At 36.3% G+C, this 21,109-nt stretch overlaps 1 protein-coding gene across 2 annotated transcripts; it reads left to right on the top strand.

Moving 5' to 3' along the window:
- The first annotated feature begins 9,343 nt into the window (after nucleotides 1-9,343).
- On the top strand, nucleotides 9,344-20,874 carry LOC131043580 (receptor-like protein kinase FERONIA). Of its 2 annotated transcripts, XR_009105556.2 has the most exons (3): nucleotides 9,345-11,148; nucleotides 18,801-20,264; nucleotides 20,460-20,874. XR_009105556.2 is itself a non-coding variant. In XM_057976809.2 (2 exons), exons 1-2 carry the CDS (start codon nucleotides 9,847-9,849, stop codon nucleotides 20,181-20,183), a joined length of 2,685 nt encoding a protein of 894 aa, XP_057832792.2. In that variant the 5' UTR covers nucleotides 9,344-9,846; the 3' UTR covers nucleotides 20,184-20,874. The 2 variants fall into 2 exon arrangements, 1 of the variants encoding a protein (XP_057832792.2); XM_057976809.2 differs by having other exon boundaries at nucleotides 9,344-11,148; nucleotides 18,801-20,874.
- The last annotated feature ends 235 nt before the right edge of the window (nucleotides 20,875-21,109 follow it).

Below are 21,109 nucleotides of genomic sequence, written 5' to 3'. Positions count from 1 at the left end.
TGATTTATTCCCTTTATCATTCACACCCGCCACAGATATAGTATTATTATCAATCAAGTCTTGAATCTTATTCTTCAATGCGAAACTTTTCTCAGTAGCATGACTAGGCTGACGATGAAATTGACAAAATGAATTGTTATAAAAATAAGGGGATGCAAGTTTAGAAGGATCAACTGGTTTTATAGGAGGAAGTTTGATAACATTTATGTGCAACAACTGAGATATAATACTATGTAAAGATTCATTCAAAGAAGTAAACGGTCTTTCTCTTTGGAAAAATTTAGAAATAGAAGGCACACCTGTTGTAGCATTCACATTGTGGTTGTTGATTGTATCATTGAACTTGATGAAACTTTTTATTGTTTGAACTTCTCAAATGGTTGTTGAACACTCTCCCCCTTATTACTCGGAGCCATAGGAGTGGATTGCTCCATTTGACTCACAACCAGTTGATAATTGTGGAGTGTTGCGGCACAACTGCAGAAAGGAAGTAAACTCAGACAAAAGAAGCTTTTCCCTGATATCTTTTTGTAAATTAGAAATGAAAATTCTTTGAATATAATTATCAGGTACATGAAAAGAAATTTGATCACACAAATGCTTATATCTACCAATGAAATCAATCACTTTTTCTTTAACACCTTGTTTACAATGCATTAAATCAGTCAAAGTGATTTTAGGACCAATGTTGTTTTGAAATTGTTGGATGAAAGCATTTGCCAGTTGTTGAAAGGAAGTGATAGAATAAGAAGGCAAAGAGCAATACCATTGTAAAGCTTATCTCTTGGTGTTCTTGTAAACAATTTTGCAAGCAATCTTTGATCATAAGCAAAATCGGTACACAAGGTTTGAAATGTTTTGACATGCGTAAGAGGATCACCTTTTCCATTATAGAGTTCTAATTGAGGGATCTCAACATGTTTAGGTGGTGGATCTTTAACAATATCAAGAGAAAGTGGGCTCGCAACATCAAAGGTGGGCACACTAAACTTGGATTGACTCATAGAAGGAATTTGTTGTTGTAAGGAAGACATGGTTTGAGAAAGATTGTTAATTGTCGCTTCAGTAGAAGAATGAATGTTAGACATAGTTGAATGAGAAGGTGGTGTGATGTTATTGAAAGAAGTCATGGACTAAGAATAAGGTGGTGGGACATTATGATAAGTAGGCATAGGTGATGATTGGGTAGGAAAAGGGACACTTAAAGGAGGAACAAAGTTGTTAAAGGAATTGTCCCCTTGTGTCATATTGATTGGTTGAGGAATAATAGGAATACTTATGGAAGACATAGGTAAAGATGAAGGATTAAATGAAGAAGAGGGATTGCCCCCATAACTAATTATTGTAGGGATGACATTTTGAGTTGAAGTAGCCATGATGTTGGAGGTAAAAGTAGGAATACTAGTCATAAGAGTAGTCAAAGGAATTGAAGGAGTGACTTGTGTTGAAGGTTGTGAATAACCTAGGGTTTCGGCACAACTCTTGATAGGCATGACATTAGAATCAACAATATGTGCAATGCCACACAATATATCAATTACATTCTTATCACTTTGAATCATGCGCTTAAGGCCTTCAATTAATGGAAGAGCTTCACTATTAGGGTAATCTTGGGACATCCATTGTTGAAAGTTATCAAATTGATTGTCCAATGTGGAAAGTTGATCTATAGAGAACCTAGTTAAAGCTTCTTCTTCATCATGGGATTCATCAATGGGGTGAATAGGCACATGATTAAGATGGCAAGAATTAGCATGATCCTCGTTAAAAAAGTCACCCAAATTAGGCTCCATCTCTACAGTAATTAAACCTTTGGAGGCCTTAATTATAATGCTTCGTCTAATGGGGGTAGGATAGGTAGGATTAATAGTGGTAAAACTCATGCACTAGAGGGAAAATTTGAATTTTGAATTTTGGAACAAAGCTTACAAGACTGATTAATGCAAAATTTAAGAAAATATTGATTAAACAAATTGAACTTTGTTGGAAGAAGAGAATGGCACAATTTCCAAAAATAAAAGGAAATTGGAATTTTAAAATTAGGGGCCAAGGGAATACCACTTAATTTTAAAATCAGAATTTTTAAAATCAGGGCATACTATAATTAACCTCTTAATTTAAAAAAATTTCTTGAAATTTGAAATATTGAATTTTGGAGGTATTTCCGATTCTAGAGAGATAAAAAATTGACAAAATCAACCAATCTTTTGGACTTAGGCTATTAAATACAGTCATAACAGTCTCTTGAAAATTTAGGAAAAAAACCGAGGATTGTGGCAGGAATGCACATGGTCCGACCAACTTTTTTCGAAATTTTTCAAGGATGAATATTACGATGATTTCAAAGCTAACCCCCCAAAATTGATAAATTTTACGATTTCTAAATGGGCGAAATTAAGGTTCAAATGTAAAAATAGGACCCTATTAGGGTTTTGAAGAAAAAGAGGAATTGAATTGCAAATTTGAAAAAGGTCAAACCTAATGGATAGGGACACCTTGAATGTGAATGAAATTGATTTGAAATCTGCATAAAATCCAATTAAATTTGAAAATTAGGGTTTTATGACTTAACCACTTAATTTTGAAATTTGAATTATGGGAAAAAGGAGGGAAATTAAAAATTTGAATTGTAGGAATGAAAATAAGTCTGAGAACAATTAGAAATCTGAAAATTAAATGGAAATCTAATTTTTGCACAAGTTCAAGATGATTTTTGAAAATTAGGGTTTTAACAAGTAACCTCTTAATTTTGTAAATTGTATTTGCAAATTGAACAAGACAATGAGAAAATTGAATTTGATAAACAAATTTTTTTTTAGATCTAAGATAACCACAAACAATTTTTACAAATCACAAGTTCAATTTTAATTTTAAAAACTAGGGTTTTTAATGATTTGACCACTAAGTTTGTAGAAATTTGAAACTTGCAAATGAAAAATATGCAATTTTGTTCAAAGGAAAGCATGCAAGACGTCGGGTTCACCAAAATGTAATGTGGCCAATGTGTATTGGTCGGTGAAACATATGTGAATGAGAGATCAAGAGGAAAACTACCCTTTCCCTCCAAAGAGAGATGAGAGTTTCACTACGGATTTCCCTTCAAACACTTTTCACCCAATTACATTGGAAGAGGAGAGGAGAATTCACTAGAATCAACCTTCAAAGAAGAAGATAGAATTTTGAGTAAAATGGGATTGATAAGCTAATCCCCCTCTTCCTATTTGAAATGGAAAGGAATTGATTGAATTATGTAGTGCCAAAGTGACAAAGAACTGATTATAACTTGAGATCGGAGTATGGGATGAAGCTGTGCACCTGGATCTGGTAGTAATATGTCGAGACAAAGCCGTCCTGCGAATTTGAGGAAAAGTTGCATGGACCGTGGCAGGAATGTACACGGTCCTCCAAAAAATCCACAAAACGAAAAGGGTTTTTCCACCTCTGTAAATGAGGCCCAAATTTGAAAGTACAGCTGCACACCTACAATCTACACACAAAAAAGAGAGGAAAATGGGTTGGGATTGGGGGTTTGTCTTTAGGTCAAACCCCAGTTTTGGAATTAACCAAGTAATGAAAGAAAGTACTTGCAAGTAGATGTAAATGAAAGACTAAATTGTAAATCACCTGAAGGGAGGTTGTGATAGCAATGTTGATAGAAATCCTTGTGTGGAATTGAATGTTGGAATCAATCTCCTCTCCAATGGTTGAATCCTTGACTTGAATGCAACACCTAGCCTTGAAGGGAGACTTGAGAATTCTCAATGCTAGAAAAGAATGCTTGAATGCTCTTGAACGCTTGATCGCAAATTTTCACCTTATTGAACTTATCCAATTCGACCAACTTACAACTTACCCAAATGAGAGGGCAAATGCAACTTAAATGCATGCCAATTAGGGTTAATGAAATTGATTTTCATCACAGGCCGACATCGGGGAAGTTTCCCGCTCACTGCACAACCTACAATGCATGCTTAGGAAAGGTCCTGCCCCAAAATAGGGCAGAGACAGGGGCGCCACACCCCTGTCCTACCCCTTTCTCCAGGGTAGAGTGCAGACAGGGTGGTGCAGAGGCCAATGAAGAAGTAGATTATGAGGGTTGAGCGGTCTTCAGTCTTCGATCAGGCTAAATGATTCGATCTCGTGTGTGTGAGGACCCTAATGCGGTCGAAAATTGCCAGGGTTACAATTTTATGAGACTACAAAAATATTCTCAATTAAATTTTTATTTAGAATAGTCCTAAGACCTTTTTTCACCAATGTGACCCAATCTCTGGTGCCACATCATACATGTATTTTCATTGCTAGTTACATTGGTAGAGTTACGAAAAGTAGAGGCATTAAACTTAAACAAATTCCCTATTCAAAATCCTTTAGCTATCACCAAACTCCCTCTTACCAACCTGCAACCAAACTTGTCAAATGTCACATGCACTCCATAATTATTCAACTTAACTACAAAAAGAAGATTTCTTCCAAGTCCTAGAATATGCAAAACATTATCAATGGTTTTTACTCTTCCATCATTAAAACATAATTTTACTTTTCCTTTATCAACAACGTTTTTGTATTGTTGTCACCAAGGAAAACATCTCTCCCATCATATGCTTTGTTAGAAGAAAACCACTCTTTGTGAGAAGTCATGTGGTAGGAGGCGCTTGAATCAATAAGCCAAGCATAATCACTAACAATGTTAGCATGAATAAACAAAGCATTAGAATCATCATCAAAACACTTTTCCATGGAGGAATCAATTCTTTTTCTTAACTCTACATTCCTTCTTCACATGCCTTCTTTTCACACGATTCCAACACTCTGCTCTTTCTGGAGGTCTTTTATCGCTCTTTAGACTTATCCCTCTTTTAGTCCCTTTTAGGTCCTTTTTCTATGGACCTTCCTTGCACATGCAAGGCATCTTGGAAGCCAACATCCATAGACTTTCTTCTCACCTCTTCTAAAAAAAGTATGACAATAAAGTTGCCCATTTTTGGCTCTGAACTACTATTGCTAATCAAAACAATTAGATTTTCCCAAGATTCAAGGAAAGAGAAAAGAAATAAGATACATTTATCTTCATCTTCTAATTTAAAATCTATCGATGCAAGCTAACTTGTAATCGGATTAAAATGATTAAAATGATCTGTAATAGATTCACCCTATTTCATTTGCAAAGTATATAACCTTCTTTTGAGATATATTTTGGACAAAATTTTAGATTGATAAATGCCTATAATCCTCTTCCACAACTTGTATGCAATGTCTTCTACAAAGACATTCAAGAGAACAAAATCACTGACACAACAAAATGGTTCCTTGTGCCTTCTTGTCCAATTTCTTCCAACCATCATAATCCAAAGTAGAGTCTTCTGGTTTCTTTTCATGTGGAACTGGAAACCATTGATCTCTTTCTTCCAAAATCTCTTCCATCGTTAGTTTCCACATCTCCTAGCTAGTGCCATTGAATTTTCACTATCTGCGCGAGAAGTAGAAGCCACGACTTTCAATCCCCTTGTTAAATCTACAAAACCACACAACAAAAATTCCCACTCCAGCAAAATACCTACAACACTAAAAGAGAAAGGTGTCCCCCTCTTAGCAAAATCGTTAGCTTTGATACCAAATGTTGAGAACACAAGGTGAAGAAAGCTTGCAATATTAACTTTCTTATGTGATTACAAATTTGAAACTATATTTGAAATGAACATGTGATTGCACCATTCAACATAATATAAAACCAACCATACCAAAAAAGACACTATATTTATGTGGAGAGGGAAAGTATATTATCATTCTTCAAAAGAGAGAACAACATAATAATATACAACTATGATCTTGGAACTACTTGAAAACAATGATCAACTGACAAATAAACAACTATGCCTTGGCTCCAATTTATAACCAAATGGGAGAGGAAAAACCATTGTTGTTTTCCTAAAAGAAGGGTCCACAAACCACTTGCAAAAACCCATGCCTTGGAGAATGAATAACCAATAGACATAATAAAATAATAAATAACTTTTCAAGTGACTCCTCATGGGCCCCAAACTTGAAGCCACTTAGTCTTTACACATTTTGAGTGCTCTGAAGCTTGCAGTGACTATTGAGATCCCCAAATAGATACCTTTTCTCCTCCCAAACTTGATCTTCTTATGCATGAACCTTCATGTCTCATTATGGACATGGGAAGGAGTTTATTTTATCCATTTTAATTAATATTTATCATTTCTTCATGTTCACCTCTTGAAAATGCAATTACAAATAGCCATAAAGTACAAATATTTAATATTTTTCTCACATGTCATAGGAAACACTTTCCAAAGAATATGGAGACATATGAATGGCTTAGGATTGCAAGGTTATTGTCACCTTATCCTAACAAAAACTTAATGGGAATGAAACTCCCCTCTAAAAGAGAGAAAGAAAAGGATAAGACCTTCTAAAAGGATGTCCTTGATGATGAAGAATTCCGAAAACATGTCGAAACTGTAAACTCTACTGAAGATGAATTGGTGTTTGTTGGAATCAATGAATCTCCAAAGATGCAAATGAAAAGATACAAAACTGTAAATGAGTGAACATATATAACACTACTCAACCATAAATTTGAAGATGTAGACAAACCTATGATCAAAGAACATGATCAACAAAGCACGAGCGATCTGAAGTACACTACTAAAAACTACTCGATGTTTTTACATAAGTTCTAGAATCTCACAAATATGATCCATTAAATAATCCCCTTGTAGGAGAGATAAAAAGAAAAGGTCTATTTGATCACCTTGCAAATTTGTGAAGTCCATTTGGCTCCATTGAGGTTTCTTGACTACTTCATTGAAACAAGCAGGCATTATCCCCCCCTTAATATTGACAAGGAAGTGGTATTGACAAACCAACTGAAATTGGGCACAAATATGTGCAAAAAAAATATAGACCCAACATTAGGTCAATAAATGTGCAAAAAAATGAAAAAGGGTGTGCATAATGATGCACATGCATGCAGAAAGAATCACAAGTATCCATTGTTGTGATGGAAAATCCAAGGAACTACACAAATTCAATGTAAGTACAACATTCCCTCCCTAAGGAATATACATTCAGTTTTGTGACACTTTATATGAGTGCATTGACAAAATTATTTGTTGTTTGTAGAGTTTTTACAAGTTTTATGTCATGAGGTGGACAAAAAAGACATGTATCAAGTATGTCTTTCAAACCTTATCAAAATGACAAAAATAAAAAAATAAACCCCCATTATTGAAAACATGATTGCCCTGAAAATATATAGTGATATGACACTTTATATTACTGAATTACATATTGGAATTAATGTACAAGTCCTTAAAGAAGACATATTTAGAATCTAAAATTCTGGAATAAGTACATGAAAAAGTAACATCATCATTGCATAGAGCTCAAAGAATACATAGGTTTAAAAAATGGGACCCAAAATGGAGTTAAATATATGAGCTCAAACGAGTCTTTTGAAGTTCCAAAAATGAGAATTGTGTAGGGTGTCCTATTAGAAACACCAATGGAAAGAAAATGTACATCATTATGCAAAATAATCACACCAATAGATGGAGGACAAAAAAATATAAAAAATGAAAATAAATTTCACTTTAAAAAGTGTTCGTATGCCTAAGAATGATCCTCCCAAATTTGAGGCAAAAAATGGAATAGGTCAATGGCGAAGGGGCCAAACTTGGGGGAAAAGTGTTGATGTCATGTTGATGTCAACAAATGATTGCACAAGAATATTCTAGCCAGTCAATGAAATATTCCAAAGAATATTTCCCAAGTAGTGATAAATGGCATGAGCGAATGATGACATATGGAAAAATGACACAATTGACAGAGTATTCCATTCAATTGACGAAATATTCTTTGATGTCGATGGTTGGTTTCAACCTATCGACAAGCTCAACAATGATGGAAAAGGCAAAGGAGATAAAATATTTTGTTAGGTGACAAAAATTTCCTTACAGACTATGCTAGTCTATAGGCATTAGACCTATGCAGGTTGATGTCATACCTACGCAAGTTGTCAATACAAAAGAAAATATTAATTTTCTTGGTTCATACCCCAACACATAATTTTTTTTGCACATGAACTGATGCAATTAACTAGTGTAGGGTGTTCTAGGATGTACGACAAATGTACAAATATCCATACAACCTTGTCATGGATGGGTCTCAAAACCCCCAAAATTTGTTGTCTTTAAAGCATCAAGTTATATATCAAAATTCATTTCTTGGTCCCTCTGAGTGCAACTATGATGCCTATTTCGCTTCAACATGCACCATTTGAAAGTTGATGTCCATGACCCTTACAAATTCAAGAGGAAAAGAGAGAGAGTTGCAAGCTTGCTTTGATACCATGCTAAAGAAGCCAAGATCTGCTTGCAAACTCAAAACTCTCCACAAATAAGCAATGTGCAAAATGAGGAATATCATAAGCATGTCATGTAAAATGTACAAATGAGCCTTCTTTATAAAGGCAAGCAAGAAGAGGTGATAAGGTAGGAGTCAAACTTTGACTACCCTTCCAAGTATGAAAAAAGTGTAGGACTCTATGAATTAGTGTTGGAACACTTGGTGAGCCTAGATAACCTCTAAGTTAGCTTAAGTGTAGTGTGAATTAGACTCTACAAAGTAGGCTAAAAGCTAACTAGTTTGATAATACCTCTTTCCACACTAACATGTACAATCGTTTACACAAGCATATACCATGTAACATAAGAAACAAATCCTAAACAAAAGACTATTGGTACATGTGAGATATTTTAGTGGGCTTTTAATTATCATGTATTGATTATTTTTAAATATAGTAATTGAGGGGTTAGGTGGTCAAGAACATAGCAATTATTGATATATGAGTGACTATTAAGTCTTTTCCCCTAATCAACATGTTTACTCTAGTACATATTTACATATTTTTCAATCCTATAATTAATGTTATCATTCCTATATAGGGGAAAGGGCCCTATCGTGGAGCACTCTAACTTTGCGATTCCCAAAATCTTATGTGGGTATTTCAAATCACTTTCACATGCTCAACTATGATGCCAACATGCTTTTGTGTTGAGGTGTCCAAAATAGTCCCCCCAAAAGATCAATTGTTGTGCTTTAAATCATGTAAATATTAATATGGTGATGTGACATCACATAATTGATTAGTTTTTTAGATTTATTAAAATCTTTTTGAAGATAAATATTGATATTACTCCTATAACACTCCACCAAAGAAATCATTTTATCCAATTAGTATTGAACAACTCTCCACTATAAAACCCTCCCCCATCTAAATGGAGAATTGCCTAAAATGAGCTGGCCATTTGGTGTTCTTCACCCATTGAGTTTGGATGCCATTGCAATTCTATACTAAAATATAAGAGAAAAGTGAGATGACAGCTATAGTTAGTGTGTTTGATTTGAGCAAACTAGGTAATGTAACATGGGAAATTGGTAATCCAAGTCACAAAAATCTGGTGACATCTAACGTGTGGAAGTAATTCCCTCAACAACAATGCCGGGCATTTAATGCCTAAAAACACAGAAACCGTGTAAAAATTCATAGGCTGGCCCGAGGGAATTATATCAATAATGTGGTCAAACAACCTGAGGAAAGCGCGTTTAGATGGTTATTTTTCAGAGAGCAGGATCAGGATCAGGATGAGGTCTATGGTGAAAGGCTAGTGAGCATATTTTGTGCCGTGAGATCCGCAGGGCATTGGAGATCCTCTTGCGTCAGATTAGGCTGCATTGGGAGTGTTCAATAGTGGGGAGATGACCCAAATCTGGCAGTAAAGCTTCTGCTTGTTCTTTCCATTCCTTTCTCTCTCTGTGCTTATGTTTTTACTGTCGAAAATGAGGAGATCTACAGTTCGAGGTTTGTCAGGGACAGGATGGGGTATGATTGCGCTTTTTCTGGGGGTTTTGAGTTTGGGTGCAGCACAGAACAACACAAACTCGTCCTTCATACCCAAAGTGGCAATCCTGATGAACTGCGGGTCGCAGGGGAGCAAGAGCGATGCAATGGGGCGCTCATGGGTGGGAGATGAAGAGTCCAAGTACGCTCCGCCGACTGTGGCCAATCTAGTGTCGGCAGCTGCCTCATCGCAGGATCCGTCGCTTCCGTCGCCTGTGCCCTACATGACTGCTCGCATTTTCACGGCCCCGGCCACTTATTCCTTTGTCGTTTCCCCTGGTCGCTACTGGCTCAGGCTCCATTTTTATCCCTCCGATTATACCCAGTCATACCCGCGCTCCGACGCAATATTCACCGTCGCCTCCAATGGCTACACTCTACTACACAACTTCAGCACTTCACAGACGGCAGATGCCCTCACGCAGGCATATCTCATCCGCGAATTCTCCGTCAACGTCTCGAACGATCACCTAAATGTGACTTTCTCGCAGGACAGGAAATCGGGGTACGCGTTTGTTAACGGAATCGAGGTCGTCTCCATGCCGGATCTGTTCAATAGCGCGCCTCTCGTAGGAGCTGACGCCCAATTTTCTATTAGTTCGTCTACGGTTCTGCAGACCATGTACAGGCTCAATGTGGGAGGGCAGGCCATTCAGCCGATCAAGGACTCCAATCTCAGCCGCACCTGGTACGACGATACGCCGTATATCTACGGGGCGGCATATGGCATAACCGGCGACAATGGCACTAATGATCTGGTTTATGGCTCCATACCGCAATACATGGCTCCTGTCGACGTTTATACTACCTACAGATCCATGACACCTGATCCAACAGTCAATTCGAACTTCAATTTGACTTGGATGTTTTATGTTGATGCCAATTTTACCTACTTGGCGCGGCTGCATTTCTGCGAGTGGATCTACACTCTGCCTAACCAGAGGGCTTTTAATATTTACATCAATAATCAGACGGCTGAGACTGCATTTGATGTGATTGGAACAGGGGCCAATTTAGGAAATCCTATATACAAGGATTATGCTATTTATGTGCCGGCGCAGGAAGGGGATCCTTATTTATTTGTAGCGTTGCAACCAGATGTTGCCGTAAAACCGCAATATTATGATGCGATCTTGAATGGACTAGAGCTGTTCAAGCTCAATGATAGTGCAGGGAATTTGGCAGGCCCAAATCCGGTGGCAAGCATTGTAGATAATAGCCAGGTATGTGGGTTATTACTGATTCACAATTTTCATTTTAAATATTTAAAAGTTTGGCTTTTTGGAAGTCATTCTATCAGTTTTTTGAGCCATATCATTATAATTTGACCCGGCCTCGGGGTTTTGTGATGGATAATCAGAATGCTGAAACTGAATTTGATTCATTTTAACTTATTGGGCAAAAGTATAAAGCTTCAAATTAAATTAAGAAATTCACAAGTAGAAAAACCATTACCCATGGCTGTACAAAGTTCAAGGCGTCAATCTCCCTACCCAATTAGTTCATAGAAACCGTTGTTTTTCCTTTCCGACCTGTTGCATAGCTGTCCTGTGTCAGTGTAAATTAGGAGGGGTTTTTTGGTGCTTTCAGATTCACCCGTCACTCGTTTTCCTTTGAATGTTCTTGAGATTGAACTTCGACGACAAATTAATGATTTGCAAGAGGATTACTGATTATATCATTTTTGAGTTGTTTTCTTGGGTTGTTATAGTGTTGCAAAAATTGTTCGAAATATGTTGTATGTTCTCAAGTTTTAGAAAAATGTGAAGTATTTTTATGGCTAGCGAGATAAAAAAAAGTATCGGTATTTTTTCAGAAAATTTATTTTGGGTACATGTATGGTGTTTTAATTTTTGCTCATGGTTTTAACTTTTAAGGCATTCATGCAAATTGTAAAACTACTTTAAATGTGTCTATTAATATTGGCACATGCATGAGTAAGAGCTTTATTATTGTATTGTGAATGTTTGTATTTTTAACATTTATGAAATAAAGTTACTGTCCTGGGTTTTAAGGATTATGTATTGTTTGTTTGCTTTCTTGCTCATTCTATTATTATTTCAGATTCTGTATGTAGTACTTCTATTGTAATAGTTTCTTGGGTTTCTTTTTCCTACAAATGTGAACATAGCATCATAAACTTTAAAGAAATTAGCTTAAACTATTGAAATTAGCGGTGTCCATAGAGCCCATCTTTTGGAAAACACCCTGCTCTTTATCCAGCTGCTTCACTGCACATGCTTCGCTGCTATAATGTTATGGTCTTTCTTCAGCTTCATTGTTTGTTCATCAAGAGGAATTTATCTCCAATGGAAAATGTTGACATTGTCATCAATCACAGTTTGCTCGGTTTGCACCCAGAGTTGCCAGGTGTTCCTCCTCTGTCTGGACTCTGGATACACATATCTGCCCATCTGACACTGGAGATGGCATGCATACTGTATTCAAATTTCAGACATATCCATATACAAGCCTATATTTGGTCTGTATCTGATATGTCTGGAAATGGCACCGCCCTGTCTATTGATGTATCCGGTTTAGGCTTCCGTTTTATTGATGCGCTTCTCTGGTTTCTTCATGTTCTTGTTAAAGAATTCCAGAAGAGAATTTAACCTGCCTCTTCTTTTACCGTTCTCTACCTATTCCATTGCTGTCATCTTTGTATGCTTCCCTTTTGCAGACGATTGGGATTTTGCCAGATTGCTTCCTAACTGGCACAGAATTTTGGTGGCAATTGGTAAGCCCCAACCTCACTGGCTTCATAATATCAAAGAAACAAATATATCGAGGAAACTGTGTAATAATGTTTCTTTTCCAGTAGAAATTATTTTAGGCCTCAACTTAGCAAAGCAGATTTAAATATTTTATCAATTCAATTTTAAGGGGATTCGGATAAGGGCTTAATAACTCGAGCAGTGAAAGGCCTACAAGTTTGTGATAATTGTACAATGAAACTCAACAAGTGACTAAATTGAACCCAATATAAATTCTTCAAAACACCTAATGAAGTGTGGGTTAAATCTCTAGATATCTAATGCATGCCATGCAATGGTGTTATCTAGATATCTACAGGATCAAACAAGGAGTAAAATTCTGCTTCTATTCTTAAAGGGAATATGATATCTTTACTCATTGATAATTATTAATGGGTCGTCTAGATCTCTTAGTACACAAACTCTCGATGTTTGCCAACATACTGTTCTATTATATAGTTATAAGTATTTCAGTTCCTGGTATTTTCACTTTATTCGAACCACTTGCATGTTCACATTGAATTTGTGCAGACGTTTTGAACTAAGATAAAAAGCTCAACACTCCCTCTTAGTGAGGAAGGAATTCTGCATCAATCTAAGTTTGTCTTTTCATGCTTTAAACCTCCCCTTCGCTAAGGGCTTGGTTAGAATAACAATCAATTGCTGATCCACTACTTCCAAGAGGTAGGAAGACACGACGATGTCACTCATCAATGCAGTGTAGTTAGGAAACTTCTTCGGAGGCCTACTCTCCCTGATTGTGCTCCTAGGAGCCTCAACATGCTCCCGATCATCCCTCAATGTTTGTTTGAATCATCGAGGTCTCCTAACAGAAGAAGGGGCCGAAGTTACTCTCTAACAGAAGAAGAAGGCTTTTGTTTTGAATTGGAAACAACTGGAATCTTTGGACATTCAATCTTTAGAGCTTCTTGCTCATCTTGTGTTACTGGAATGAATTCTTGAGATTTTTTGGGATGCAAGTCCTTAAACTTCACATCCTTCTCGACGACAACTTTCTATAGCTCTAGAATGTAGACCTCGTAGGCCTTTGAAGTCTCACTTTAACTTACAAATAAACCCTTATTGCTAGAAGGTTCCAATTTTGTTGTCTTCTTTACAAGTATATGAATATGTTCTAGACAACCATAGATGAGGAAATGACTCACCTCTAGCTGCACACCACTGAATTCTTCTAGTATCTTGTCTTACAAGATCTTGTGAGGATACGTATTTTGGGTGTAAACTGTTGCAAGACGTTCTTCTACCCAAATAAGCATTGGCAAGTCCAGGTCATGAATCTTCACCATAGTGGCCCTTGTGATGGTTTGATTCTTCCGCTCTGCAACACCATTTTGTTATGGACTGTACGGAACTGTTAGCTCCCTCTTTATCCTTGCTTCCTTGCAGAATCCCTTGAACTCCTTGGAGGTATACTCACCCCCATTTTTCGATCTCAAGACCTTGACCTTCTTCAATGTCTGGTTCTCAACTAGATCTTCGAACTCTTGAAACCTGCTAAAGACCTCATCCTTGGTCTTTAAGAAGTAGATCCATGTATCGTGAGAGAAATCATCAATGAAGAAAATATAGTACATGATTCCTACAATTGATCCTACTTACATCGATTCATTCATATCCAGATTCACCAAGTTTTTTGATCTCCTTATACCTATGTTTGTTGCTTGGGAAAGCAGCCTTGGCATGTTTGTCAAGTGTGCATCCTCTACAAACTCCCAACTATTCAATAGAAACTTTGGAAGTCTTAAGAGAATCTCCCTTAAAATAGGCAATGATGTGTGACGTACATCCCCTATTTTCTTATGGCATAACTCACACAAATTGTCACTATTATAAACTAGAGTTGAAAGTGTTATACGGGGACATGTCTCCCCACAAAAAAAAACCCAAAAAACCCGCGTCTCCTGTAGGGGGGACGTTTACGAGACTTGGGGACTGGGGAACATCCCCCCACAGCACCACTACTTCTGCCACCTTTGTCAAGGATGCCACTGGGTCCCTTGCTATATGGCACATGTCATTACATACTGATTGCAATCTTTAATTCTGTGAAAACTAGTTGGCCTTTCATGGGGCACTCACAGAGATGTTATATTTCAGATTTTGCCTTGAAGATTTCAATTCACCTCTATTTTTATATTGCAGATTTTGGCATCACCAAATTTTGACCCTTGGTCCCCAAAATCCGTCCCCCCTCAGGAAACTCCATGGAACTATAAGATTCACCCTATAACCTGTAAAGGTTTCTTTCTTTAACCCCTATAACTTGTGTTATGATTGGCTAGGTTCCTTTGGCCCGATGAGAACTTGCCGATTCTTGAATTCAATTGCAAAGTCCCTATCCTTCTTAGCGGAAATTGAAAGCAAATTCATTGAGACTAGGAACATACAAAACACCATGAAATGCCAAAGAGTTACTTAGATTGTAATTGAAAAGGAATTGTACCAATTCTTTCTTTTAAATACTTGGCATCGTTACCAATTTTCACTTGGACTCCAAAGTAATGTTCACTCAAGTTGGTAAAGGCATTGTCAGGCCTATGTCATATGCTGAGAGGCCCCTTGTTCACATATAAGGCAACGTTTGAATTTGTGCGAGCAGAACAATAAGAAACCACTAAGAACCCTTTCTCAAACCCGGCAACAAAAACACATTCATCTGAGTTTATGTAGAAGTTGCCACTTTCTTTTGTTTCTACTTCCATTTGCCTTTCTTCTAGTTTTGGCACTGTGATGCATAATGACATGCCAGTTGTCATGTCCCTTCTCAGGAGTGAGTGACAGCGAAGACCCTTAGCCTATTTAATTCCCATAGGCTAATCAGGATGTTGGGGAGGGAATATTTTATCAATTAAATTAAGTTGTCTTATATTATTATATTATCGACAATTTTGGTTTAATTATTATTTTTTTAATAATTTGGTGACAATTTAAATATAAAGTGATTTTTCCAAGGTCCATATGTGAATTAAAATTTGAAAGGGTCACTTCATGAGAAATGAAGTAAAAATTCTTGAAACTCTGAAGTGATATAAAAAGGGATTTCAAAGGGAAATTACTCATCTTTTGGTAATATTATTCTTGTGAAGTTTGGGCATTTGCTCCAGCTAAACCTGAGGGCGAAAACTCAAAGGATAAACTGGTTTGGAGAGAAATTCTTCCCAGCCAGTGCAGAGTGGATTGTGTCAAATTTTATCGCTGGTATCGGGTTGCAGAGAAAAAGTGATTTTTGGGAGTCCTAACGCATTTAGGAATTTAGCTATTCTAGCCGCCAGCTTTAAGATATTAAATAAGAGTTAAAAAATAACTATCGCAACCTTCCTTGGGTAGCAGGCCTGGAATTTGACGGTATGAATTTCTTATGACGGTTTAGTCATTGTAATGCCTTTCATTTGACATTTTAAGAAAAATATTAATTGTCAAAGAGATTCAAAGGAAAGTTATATCAGAAAGGCGTATGTTGTTTTGAAAATTTAATTAGTGGCATATGAAAGGAATTTAATTCTAATGTTTTAAATAGAGTTTTAGTTCGAAAAAAATGTAACAATTGCAAACATAAATTTTATTGTTAAATAAAAAGAATTAGAGCATGACTGTATGAACTACAAAATATATATCTTAAGTTTCACGTATGAGCAAGCAACACCTATGAGCAAAGATTGAAGCTATGCTAAAATGCAAATGTTGTAATGAAAATTCTTGTGCTTTCATATTACATATGGATAAAAAGAATGTAAAACTTTAAAAAACAATTATAAATTAGTAATATATGCAAAATTCTTAAATTTACCAAGTTTCTAAATTTATACACAAAAATCTTATTTATAATTAAAATAAAAACTATTCGAAGAATTCATATTAAGATATTTTAAAAATCAGAAAGAATTATATCCTAACATTTCAATTTGGACAAGTTTCTAAATTGATATTTGACACAACTTTATTAAAAATATTTTAAAAATAAATTGACTAAATTTCTAAATTCATATAAGAAAATAGATAATATTTTGAAAAATTTATAATAAAATTAGAAGCAATTATATCTACAACTTCAAAATATTCTAAATAAATTCAAATTTTTATAATAAACATTCTAAAATAATATATCAATATTATAAATTATAATACTATATAATTATATTATCTGTTATAATTTTTTACGCTTTATTAATATTTTGAAGTGTCATTTAATCATAGGCTTGTTGGGTAGTGCAATTATATCCATGGCAGGCTTGTTGTGTAGTGTTGGGTTATATGGAAGTGACGTTGTGGATGAGGTGGGCCTGTGGGAACCTTGAATCCTAGTCGCCACTCTAAGAAAAGTTTGCAGAAGCAAAAATAAAAAATTGTCGCCAACCTTGTAAGAGGTGTGTGATTAAGGCAAGGTGACGTGTGGAAGGCTGAAGCAGGTTTGACTCCTCCCAAAGAATCGCAGCCACAGAAAGTAGAATTTGATAGATTTTGGTTAATTATGATCTGCTGTGCAAGTGGAAAAGGGACGTGAGACCATTAGACTTCCAGCTGCTCTATATTGGATGAATCAAAAATCTCATCTTACTTGTTGCAATTTCTTCCATAGCTTTTGCCATGATTTTCAACCCCAAAAGCTGCAATTTTATGTCAAAAAATCGTGTGAACTTTCCTTTAAAAACTCGTGGGATTTTCCTTTTCTGCTGTTTGCCACAATTTTAGACAGAATGCTTGCACCGTTCTTCGGCTTGCACAATTTCCACTTTACGTTTGTTAGCTCTGATACCATGTAAAATAATTCCAATCTAGATGACCAATTTTCTAATGCTAGAAAAGATTGAATCAATCACACAATAACTGAAATTCAAACTGCAGAAATGAAGGCAAGTACACGAACAATTTACATCTTCAAATCAGCTTTGCATTCCTTCGAAAGCTTACAAGGAAACCTCTACAACTGTTCCTTACAGTTGCATGGAATTATAACATTGTACTGAATTATTAAACTTCTATCTTTATACTATTCAGGTTGAAATCTGATCTCACGTAGGAGATGACTTGGAAGATTAAGTCTAAATCATTAGTGCTTATCGTTACTTTATTAGACTTAATTAACTTAATAAAATGTTTTCACATTATCACTAAATGAATTACAAAGTAGTAATAACTCTTGACTTCTTACGTGTTGACACTGAACCTGTGCAGAAGTTGCGAACTGAGCTAAAACCCTCGACATATCCACGTAGAAAAACTTAAAAGGCTTCGATGTATTCTGTTGTTAATGTTGGAAATCAGAAATGGACTTGGTCTTCACAAGGAAAGTACCATAGAAGTTGAGGAAGCAGACTCAACCAGTTTTTTACTGTTGTGAGGTGCAATTAAAAAATAAATTTTATATTCTCGCAGATTCATTATTACTAACACCAAATTCTATTAAATTCGGTTTGGATTTGTCCGCATTCATCTGGGACGAACCAACAGACCAAAAATTGGACCCTGCTGACTTCCTTGACCGACCGATCCAGATTCTGAAGGGTTTAGATCGGAGCCGATTCTGGAGCTTGCAGGGAGCAAAACAGTAACGTAGTTTTTTTATTAGAATAAGGTTTTGAAGTATCCCACAATTATAAAGAGACATGAACTTTTGATATTCATTTGTATCTCCTGTTGATTTGGTAAATCTCTACTGTTTTACCTTTGAGTGCAAGTACCTTTTACTTTTATAATTTTTGTCTGTTATAGATTCTGATTCCAACGATTAGAAAGAGTATTACAGAAAGGTTGTACACGCTTTGTTGAATTTGAAACAAGGTAAATAATCAAGAAAAGATGTGAACTTATTTATAATCATCAGTAGCTCAGATAATTTAGTAAATCTTTACAACCATCAGTATAAGGACCATATCAAAATGTCTAAATTTATTATATTTATTGTATATTTGAGAAAGTTTGGTTTACCTTGAAATATGATTCCATCGTTGTTAAAATATTGGCAAGAATATTATGTACTCTGATAATATATGGAGTGTTGCGCGTCTTTTAAAATGTAGTAGTTCAAAAAACTGAAGTAGCTCTTTTGTAAGTGCTCGTAATTTGAATGTTTTCAACATGGCAACTAACAACACTCCTGGCAGGGACCGGATTCTGGAGTAAATGCTTCTCCAAGCTCTCACAGCAGCAGCAGCAAGGGTCCTGTGATTGGGGGCGTGGCTGGAGGGGTTGCTGTGTTGGGTCTCATTCTTGCTCTATTTTGTTTTATTCATCGGCGCCGTGGTAGGTCATCAGATGGGGACAAGCCCTCTGGATGGCTGCCTCTGCCACTTTATGGGGGTAACTCGCATACCATGGGAAGCAAGGTTTCCACAGCATCTGGAAAGAGTGGCACTGGTAGCTATGTCTCATCTGCACCTTCCAGTTTTTGTAGGCATTTCACATTCGCTGAGATCCAGGAGGCTACTAAAAACTTTGATGAGTCTCGAATTCTTGGTGTTGGAGGTTTTGGCAAAGTTTATGAAGGTGAAGTTGATGGTGGTACCAAAGTTGCAGTTAAGCGAGGGAACCCATTAGCAGAGCAAGGCATCCACGAATTTCAAACAGAAATAGAAATGCTTTCTAAACTCAGGCACCGGCATTTGGTTTCTCTTATTGGTTATTGTGAAGAAAATTGTGAGATGATTTTGGTTTATGATTATATGGCCAAGGGACCATTGAGAGGACACATATATGGAAATAGCAATTTGATTCCTTTATCCTGGAAACAGCGATTAGAGATCTGCATTGGAGCTGCTCGAGGTCTTCATTATCTTCACACAGGGGCTGCTCAAACAATTATACATCGGGACGTGAAGACTACAAACATACTTCTTGATGAAAACTTAGTTGCAAAAGTTTCAGATTTTGGATTATCAAAAACTGGACCGACTCTTGACCATACCCATGTTAGCACTGTAGTCAAAGGCAGCTTTGGATACCTGGACCCAGAATACTATCGTAGGCAGCAGCTCACTGAGAAATCAGATGTTTATTCATTTGGTGTTGTGCTGTTTGAGGTATTGTGTGCACGACCTGCCATTAACCCTTCACTTCCACGAGAACAGGTAAGCATTGCTGAATGGGCTTTGCATTATCAGAGAAAGGGAATGCTAGAGCAAATCATAGATCCTCTTCTGAAAGGTAAAATTAATCCTGAGTCTCTTAAGAAGTATGGAGAAGCTGCTGAAAAATGCCTTGCTGAGCAAGGTGTTGATAGGCCAGCTATGGGAGATGTACTTTGGAATTTAGAATTTGCTTTGCAGCTGCAAGAGACTGCAATGGAGAATAAACTGGTCGATGACAGTACTACTGACCTTATTCAAATGTCCCCTGATTACAGCCACGTAAACAACTCAGCTACTTATGCTGTTGGAGATAACAGCACTTCAACAAGCACAGCGGGCCATAGTTTGGCTAGTGTTGATTTGGATGATGTAACTCCAAGTGCAGTTTTTTCACAACTGGTGAATCCACAAGGGAGGTAATTGAATCGGCAAGAGGAATATCTTGTTTGTGTATGTTGTAGTTACTGCAGCTAGCACTGTCCTGAGATTGCAGTGAGTCAGGTAATTGAAGTTTATAGATCCTTGATTTTTACTTTGTTGCTTATCAATAGTTATCAAGTGCATATTGCTGTCATTCACTTTATTGTGTCTTTACGGGCACTGTTTGTTAAATTCTTATTATGTTTTTTCTGTATTCTATCTCTGTTTTGGACTGGACATCTGTCTTGTGATATGGCAATCTTTTATTATTCAAAGATCTGGAATTTTCCAGTGTGAGGAAAAGCATACGTCTGCTGATAAGGAAGCAGGTCTTTTCTCAAAACACAATTCAAGGAGTCAAAAGTGATCTAAATTTTTGGAGTATACATACAGCTAGAGGCTGTTCAGGTCTTCTAATCCCGTGCCTTGATCTAGTGGTTGATTTTACCTCTTGAGTATTTATTCTTCTCTGTATAGTGTATTCCCATAAGATTATGGTTGGAGACTATATTGGTACTTTTGCTTGCTTTTCATGTTTGCCTAAATAATGCTCCAACATTTCTAAACATTGGTGGTATGAAAATTAATGTTCGTAGCTGCATACTTAGATGTATTCTGATCAAATTCTTTCTTGACAATTATACTTCTATCAAAATTATATAATTTGGGAAAGTATTCTAGCCTTTCTTAATTATGTGTGGGCATCATGTTCTAAGAGGAGATAGGTTTAATAGCCATGAGTTTCTGTGTCTGTTACATTATTTAAATCAAAACTTGCAGATCAGTTTTGGTTTTGATTCATAGCTGTTTTTTCCCTTATTATTGGCTGTCTGTATATGTGGGAATAAAACAAGCTGCTCTGATGTAAATGATTATGTTTTGGTATTAAATTCAATCTTTAAATCAGGAGACTTTGATGTATTTAG

Source organism: Cryptomeria japonica, chromosome 1, assembly GCF_030272615.1.
Source record: "Cryptomeria japonica chromosome 1, Sugi_1.0, whole genome shotgun sequence".
NCBI lineage: Eukaryota > Viridiplantae > Streptophyta > Pinopsida > Cupressales > Cupressaceae > Cryptomeria > Cryptomeria japonica.
The sequence above is the reverse complement of the archived record's forward strand: the minus strand, read 5'-3'. Positions and strand labels throughout refer to the sequence as shown.